At 43.5% G+C, this 8,559-nt stretch overlaps 1 protein-coding gene across 1 annotated transcript in view; it reads right to left on the bottom strand.

Annotated features, from left to right (window-relative positions):
- Positions 1 to 5,724: 5,724 nt before the first annotated feature.
- The window catches only part of samd4a (sterile alpha motif domain containing 4A), a 36,705-nt gene continuing 33,870 nt past the window's right edge, over positions 5,725 to 8,559 (bottom strand). The window contains exons 10-11 of the mRNA XM_083684646.1: positions 8,159 to 8,242; positions 5,725 to 6,741 (exon numbers count right to left, since the gene is read on the bottom strand). Coding sequence (XP_083540772.1) covers positions 6,713 to 6,741; positions 8,159 to 8,242 — 113 coding nt within the window. The 3' untranslated portion in view covers positions 5,725 to 6,712. The remainder of the gene's footprint in view (positions 6,742 to 8,158; positions 8,243 to 8,559) is intronic.

The following is an 8,559-nucleotide window of genomic DNA, read 5'->3' as shown; positions in this document are numbered from 1 at the left end:
TTCAGCAAACCAGTACTTTCAAACCAGTACATTCCTTTCACACAAAATGCAAATGTTAAGCACCTTTTTGCAAGACAGTTAACATAACTCTGTATATGACACAACAAGTGTGTGTGAGAAAAACAAAACTCACAGTTTTAACAGTTTAGGTTCTACCAGTATATAGCTATTTCTCCCATTAAAGTGAATCACTACTCCACACATGTAAACTCTCATTGCGTAACAGTTCAACTGACGATCAGTAATGACATTTTTGTTGTTGTAGCTAATTGCTTAGTTTTGAATATTTTAGATTAATTTCATTCATATTTATAGTAAGCATTCATATTCTCAGTAACAGGAGCAGTATATATTACAATGACAAGAGTACAGTGTTTCTGCTGAGTTAAATTCTTACTGATTTTTTTTACCTTTGTTTTCAAGTTGTCCAACCTGCACAATGCATATTTACGCATTGGTTATAGTTACGATTCAGTGTGTGTCCTTATGAAATGAATGGTGGAATACATGTTTCATTATAAGACAAATGATACTGTTCTGATGCACTGATTTGCTTAGGCACCATTTATTAGAATCCACTCTGGAGATCCGCATGCACATTTGCCGCGTAAATCACAGATCTGCGTGCATAAGGTGGTGCACAAGGTGGTGCACAAGGTGGTGCACAAGAAAATTAGATTAGATCCCATACATAACTGAGACTCACCGCAGCGTAAGTTCAAGTTTGTCAAGTGTCAAGTTCAAGTTTGTTTCTGTTGCAATCTACTCCAAAAATCACCTCTCTTTCCTCTAGGGGTCAGGCAAATTGTGTTCAATTGTCCGTTTTCGGGGGATGCGCTCAAAACAGGCACCTGTCAGAGCAATAGAGCCGGTGTTTTGGCAAATTGTGTCAATTGTTTTGAAAAGTTGAATACTGTTTCAAGAAATGTGCTCAAGCAATCGTGAAGAACTGTAAGAGAAACTAACAAGCGAGCGAATGAACAATCAAGAGGCAGTTATACAAGTTATTCTTTAATACTTTTTTTTTGTCTGTGGTTATCACAAAGACATCAAGCGTTTGAACAGACCCCACAATACAAAACATTCATTTGACACACACGCACGCACGCACGCACACACACACACACACACACACACACACGCACACACACACCCTTGCAATTCTCCCAATCTGAATACATAGCAATCATACTCTACCATATAAAGGCAACATACATCTACACAGAGGAGTCTCCAGAAAGGCATTTTGAAAAGCACTGATGAGCGTCAACACTTGCAACTATTTGCTCTCAACAGCAAAACCCAAATCCCAGCTGACAAGTAGCTACAGGAACACAGAACCTGAGACAGGCTGCTGGCCTGTCACCAATGGCTAGAGTCCATTCAACACCTCTATGGAGACTCCTGCTGTTGTGATCATGATCTATGAAGTGTACAGTGGACTTCGGTCTCTGAAGTGACCTTAGGCCCTGGTGAACCGTGGGTAGCTCTGAAGTGACCGTGGGTGGCTCTGAAGTGACCTTAGGCCCTGGGGAACCGTTAGGCCCTGACTGAACCGTGGGTATAGTGGCCCTAGAATCCCTTAATACTGGTGCCAAGAGGCTTCCTTCCTCTCATGCCACGCAGCGGCAGTGACAGCCTAGGATGAAGCGGGCTGTGCCAAGTCACAGCATTCTGGTACATTTGAGAAGAAATGTTTTACAAAGTTACAGCAAGACAGTCTCATAAGACACTCTCACACATTCTCTCTCCTCTGTCTCTGTCTCTGTCTCTCACACACACTCACACTCACACTCACACACACACACACACACACACACACACACACACACACACACACACACACACACACACACACACACACACACACACACGTTTGTTGTACAGACTGGTATAATTCATAACTTCATATCAGCATTGAAAAAGTACCTACTGAGTACAGGAACAAAATAAGCTGACAACACGAGGCCAATGTTGAAAATATTCAAAGTGTTCAATATGTTTTGCCTGCAACACAACACCAACAAGACAAGTTTATAAATGTCATTGAAGAGCTTGTAAGCAGTTCGGATGATTCCACCATTTTGACCATCACCACAGCTGTAACTGGTTGCTTCTTGTAATATTACTACAGCTTTAAAGTCCATATAAAATCATTTACATTTGGGGTAAATGTCTCGAGTACAAAAAAGGCACTGCCATTTGTTATTCTAAATATGACTTCCCAGCCTCATGCATGCATTTCTAAAATATAAATACATTTTTTGCATTTTTTCATATTTTTTTTTTCATTCATTTTTTTTTTTTGTCTTTTCTCGTTTCTTTTTTATTCTTAAACATAGGATATTCTTTTCAAATATATATGTAAGCCTGCAGTCAATACAGGACATCGGCTCTTTGATAACAAAAACAAAACAAATAGCACAGTAAAGCGGTAGAACTATTACAGTATGGATGCTTTTGAGTTTACAAAAAAAATGTCTCGCCATCAAATAACGACGCGATTTGACTAATGTGCAGACTCTATGACAACAACAACAACAAAAAAAAGAGTAAAAAAAAAAAAAAAAAAAAAGAAGAAAGAAAGAAAAAGAAACAGCATAAGTCTTCATTTACACTAAATTAAATAATAATATTTTTTGGAATATCAAGGTTGCATCTAACTGTTAATACTGCACTGGGTACAGCTTTTCTCATGTCCCACAGGGGGAGCCCATAGAGTTTGTATGCACTTTGGAAAAATATAAAAATAAACCCTTTTGTTACACGAGATGGGCAGCTTCAGGAGGAGTCAAAGTCCTCACCTCCTCACCGGGCTGCACCACACAACTGCAGTTATATGAACGGTATTCTCATCTCTTACTGTACTGTACAGTACACTGTACACACAGCCTTATTGGTAGTGGTGTGTGTGTGTGTGTGTGTGTTTGTGTGTGTCTCACTCTGACAACCTCTATCCCCTGCCCTGCTGCTTTTCTCCCTTGATGCTTTGCCATCATCGATGGTGTCATCACTAGCCACATTAGCTTTGGCACTAGGTTTCACTGGCCAGACCTGGGGCCCTCCATGTTCATAGCCAACGTGTCATCACTGACGGCGATCACCCCGACCAATAATACCGGGTGTTCAAGGGTTACCACAACCTGTTGTATTTGGCAAAGTTTCAATAGGGTTGTCACCCCCTCTCTCCAGTTTGTTTGCTGGTGGCTCCATCAAAAGTGAACTTTGTGATCAGAAACAGCATTGAGAGTTACAATCTCCAGATGAGTTCAATGACAGCCTGCTCCCTCTCATTAGAGACGGCCTCAGCCATGTGGGCCACACTCATTCCTAGAGCATCAGAAAGCACAAACTAATCCTAACGAGACACTGACGTGTCTCATGACCTACCATCAAATACAAAATTAGAGATTATAGTTCAAAATAAAACAAACAAAAATAACTATGTTAATATTTGAGATGTACTTATGGTCACCAGCCATAGCAAGTTAATACATATGGTACTTTAAATAATACATCTAAGAGAATACAATAATCACCTCTGCAACAGTAATAGAAAAAAAATGAATAAATAATCATTTGAATTTGCTAATAGAATCGATTCATATGGCAGTGACAACAAGTGGCTCTGATTTATATGTAGATTCACTGATTTACTGATTTTAAGAAATCAGTTAACATACATACTGCATGATGCCACTACGTGCTGTCCAAACCATGCCAACAGAGAGTCCATGCCAAAAACGGCCTTGATGGGACCTCCTGTAACCGTCCCGGTATAAGGCAACGTATGTTTACCGAGTGCACTTCCTGAAGCAGTGACATCAGACTAACTCAGAGACGCTCACAACAGGCATCTGCGTCCCTACAGGAGGAGGGCTTTGCCCTTCAGGTTCGAGGAACCAGGGAAGTGCGGCACTCTGAAAGGGGATCGTATCTATTTGGCAGTTGGCGAACAGGTTTGAGGTTAGACGGAGGTGGGACGTCAGTGTCACCCACAGTTCCACCACCCCTCATTTGTGACAAGGTGGTTCAGTCCGAGAGCTAGAGCTCAAAGACGGCTGTCATTACTACGGCTGAGGAAGGGGGGGTTCTTGGCAGTGAGAAGGAGAATGTGAATTTGGCATTAAGCTGGTTCCATCTCTCCACTCAAGTTCAGGTCTACAAGTGAGAGTCCCTTTTTCTGAACTCCAGTCCCCCTGCCCCTGTAGTCTTTCCTCATCCCTCTCTTGTGGGTGATGAATTGCACATTATTGGCATTGTTATTACTACATGTAGCCATTGCTATTGCGATTGAACAAAATATCACAGCACTAAGTGCAGCACGAAAAAACAACAACAACTTTAGAATTAAAAATAAACCCTAAAAGAAAAAAAGAGACAAAACTATGGATAAAACTCACAATAATTCCTAGGAATTTATTCCAAATGGGGAAACACCGTAAACCCCTACAGGCATAATGTCAGTGACCCCCATCCATGCAAAACAACCCAACAGAGGTCCTGACTCAAGAGTATAAAAAAATAACACAGTGGCTAGTAATAGAGCCAGGCTGTTAACTAAAGAGCTTATTCTAACATACACCTACCTTTATAAAGTCTGTAAGCCAGACACACACAATAAACTGAAGATAAATATTAAGACAAAAAAAAAAAAAAAAAAAAAAGACAAGAAATTGAAGTAGACAAACCAAATTCCAATCAAATCAACAGAAGTCAAAAGTGCCCGGCTGTCCTGCACTCCATTTGGCCACCAGGTGGCGGTAACAACTAAGGGCGCAATCTCGGGCTATAAAACGGTTAAACCCTTCATGGGTTAATGTTGCTACGCGGTAACGGGGAAGAACCAATCTTCTTAGCAACATTGTTCAGACTCACTAAAAACGACTTCCTGCTTTTCTCCTCCTATTAGTGTAAGTAAGTCTGTCTTCTCCCTACTGCCCCATGGTCTTTCACTGTCTCAAGTTACTGAGAAATAACATGCAACATAAGCATCTACCCTGGACTTACCAATGACCCTCCTCCTATCACAACCAGACCTGCATGTGGAATAGAGACCCATAGAAAATAGTAATGGCGACCCACACTGACTTCAAAAGCCTAAATCAGGGTCACCAACCCAGACAGCATGCACCCGTTCAGGGACACACGATCTTCATGGCATCCTACATCCAAATACAGTCTCATCAAATGCACGGAACATATTTTCAATGCAGAGCATGTGCAGGTACAAAAGCTTACTTATTGATATAAGTTTCAAATGATAATAATTGAATAAGTTTCTCTATTCATAATGAGCAATTGTATGTTATTGTGACAATATCACTTTCTAAATCATCTCGTTCACATGAATTGACCCATAACATTACGCCATCTTCATCTCCCTCGGTCAAATCAAAGTTCCTGCCTCTGACATGAGTCCATCCTTTTTTGACATCCTCTTCTCCCTCAAAAAAATCACTTTTCACAGACCCCCATATTTAGTTTTTTTCATTTCCCCTCCTCTATCGTCTCCTCATCCCTCTCTCTTCCCTCCTCCTATCGTCTCCTCATCCCTCTCTCTTCCCTCCTCCTATCGTCTCCTCATCCCTCTCTCTCCCCTCCTCTATCGTCTCCTCATCCCTCTCTCTTCCCTCCTCCTATCGCCTCCTCATCCCTCTCTCTTCCCTCCTCTATCGCCTCCTCATCCCTCTCTCTTCCCTCCACACACCTCCTCTACGTCCCTCTCTCTCCATGTAGCGTTGTCATGTCAACACAGCTTGGCTGCTGGTAAGCAAAATGAAAACCAAACGAACAAGGTTGTAAACTATGATGACAGCTACCGTGGGACATAAGTCTATAAAGCAACTATGGTAATATGCCAATGCTTTACAAAAATAGATAACATTCATACCTGAAATGTATAAAACTTTCGGTACCCTTGATAGTAGCATCTTATGTAAACAATACATACATACATACATACATACATACATACGTACATACGTACATACAAACAATACAATACATATAAATGCTATTTTGTCACACTATACACCTAGAGCAAAGGGCTCTACCTCCCAAACTCTTAAAACTTCCTCACCTAAACTCTCAAACAAACTGTGGAAGAAAGCCAAGATTTCTCCTCTTGTTTGTTTGTTTGTTTGTTTGCTTGTTTGTTTTTGGCTCCGAGTGATGTCATACGATACATATGGGAGCTCTGGTCTGTAACAGGGACTGGGGGGTGGAAAGAGAGGGGAGGGGGGTCAGTAAAGTCTCAATGCCCAACCCTTAAACCAGACCCAGGGTTTCCTCGGGCCAATCTTCCAATGCTGATCTGAGTGCCATGTCTCCCAGAGCCCACAGAGGGCACTCTTCAGGCACTCTAGTGGGCAGTTTACTCAGTCTAGGTGCAACACTGGGGTTTTTATTTTTTTTAAGTGTTTCACCTTCCTCACCAAGACCCAGATGGTTGTGAGCGTGCTGGGGGGGGTTGAGGACGTGCGTTTCGTTGTGATGTAACGTGTGCCAATGTGGAGCCTGTGTTAGCCGTTTGTTGATTGGCTCATAGCGTTATTTGGACCCCGCCCTACCCCTGATGACCTCTCCCATTGGCTGTGGGGTGCCTGATGGGCAGGTGGGGGCAGGGGAGGACTCATGACCTCAAGGTGACCTATCCGTGCGAGCCTCCTGGACGAGCTCTGTCTCCCCTGGTCTCCCTCAGGTCCTCCTCTCAGATCGTAGATGTCCGGTCAACGCCGTCTAAACAGACGAGAAGAGGGCAGAAGACAGAACGAAGCAGTTCATCCAAACTGAGCACAGGATTCTGGACACACACGGAAATTAAACAAACAATACCCACTGACTGCCATGTTTCATGTTCTCAACATGGGATATGTGATTAAGCTTTGTGATGTTACAGCATTAAACCTGAGAGGACATGATAAATCCACATCGGTCAAAATGTTACATCGGCCTAATCTCCATCATTAAGGAATAACACAACTGTAAAAACACAGATGGGATGACATATCAACTGTACAATGGTTGCCTCTGGCGTGGCTCAACAGACAGTGTGTGTGTGGGGGGGGGGGACGGGGGGGGGGGGGACTGTTTCTACCACTAGCGGTTCACAGGAGAGAATGAGTCAGTAAAAAGCCTCCCCATCATTTTATAGCCATGATAAGTGTAGGGTGTAATTGTGAGGCACAAAACAATGATTGAGCAAGGGACTGTGTACAGTATGTTCCTTCTCAGGGCTCAGATTATACTGAGCAGAGCTATTCCACAGAGCTATGGTGACCTAGGAGACCTTTGGTGTCATGTGTATGGTATTATCTGTCCAACGCAGACTGGATGTGTTGGGCTGTGTGTATGGGTGGGTACAGTGGAGAGCAGGAAGGGTCCCGTCTGGATTGGCATTCCTGAGCTCACAGCACTCCCGTCCTGCCCACCTCTGCTTCTAACTACCACGCACACACACACGCACGTACACACACAAACACACGTACACGCACGTACACAGACACGTACACAGACACGCACACAGACACTTGTACACATGCATGCGCACACACACGCGCACGCACGTACACACACACACACACACACGCACGCACACGCACGTACACACACACACACACACACACACACACACACAAAGCCATGCTTGTCCGTTGCTCCTCGCCGAGCACTGAGGGCCACTGTCTCTGCCTCTGCACTCGCAAGGGGGAAAAAACACCCTTTTTTATTCAAAGCTAAACTCTACTTCACATGGGAATGGTTACTGCGTTTATCCAACCACCCCCCCCCCCCCCCCCCTTCTTTTTCTGCACTACGTGTGGATTCATTGTGTAGTCACACCCTGGCTGGAGAGAACCTCTTTTTGGAGAGTCCAGACTCACAGTAGGCCGACAGGACAGTACATGTATTCTGTTTTGTCACTGACTGCCTGAGACCTATTTTCACTGAAACAGTAATTCCAAATTAGACACTTTGTGTGTGTGTGTGTAGAACAGTAGATACACGTCTGTGTTAGCGTGTGTGTAGTATTCTATGACGTGTGTGTGTGTGTGTGTGTGTGTGTGTGTTGTTCCAGCAGTAAACCGTGGCGTGGAGAGCAGCTCCCGTACCTCCCAGGGCATGTGTGTGTGTGTGTGTGTGTGTGTTGGGTTAGTACCTCCCAGGGCATGCTCTGTCATACTCCGACACAGAGACTCAAGGCGGTTGTTGATGTCTGGTTCTGTCACCGGCAGCTGCAGATCTGGAACAACAACACCAGAATGTTAAAACAACACACATACAGCGTCACATCAAAACCATTTCAAGTCATCTACGAGCTACTGAAGAGTTGAATTTGTTTCTGCCCTTGTTCATATTCAGTCTGAATCACGTCATATTTTAATCTTTCCTGACATTACCGAATTGGCAGCACACAAGAGAGTGAATTAAGATCAGATACTAATCCCCGTGCAGGCGCCAACAATGGCCGCCATTCAACCAGGCCATGCCATATTTAATCTGATTACACCACAATGCCAATTAACGGTCTCAAAATCAGCCACATAACACCCTATCAAT

The sequence above is a fragment of the Argentina silus genome, assembly GCF_951799395.1.
Source record: "Argentina silus genome assembly, chromosome: 14".
NCBI lineage: Eukaryota > Metazoa > Chordata > Actinopteri > Argentiniformes > Argentinidae > Argentina > Argentina silus.
This window is presented reverse-complemented; position numbering and strand designations above follow the sequence as displayed.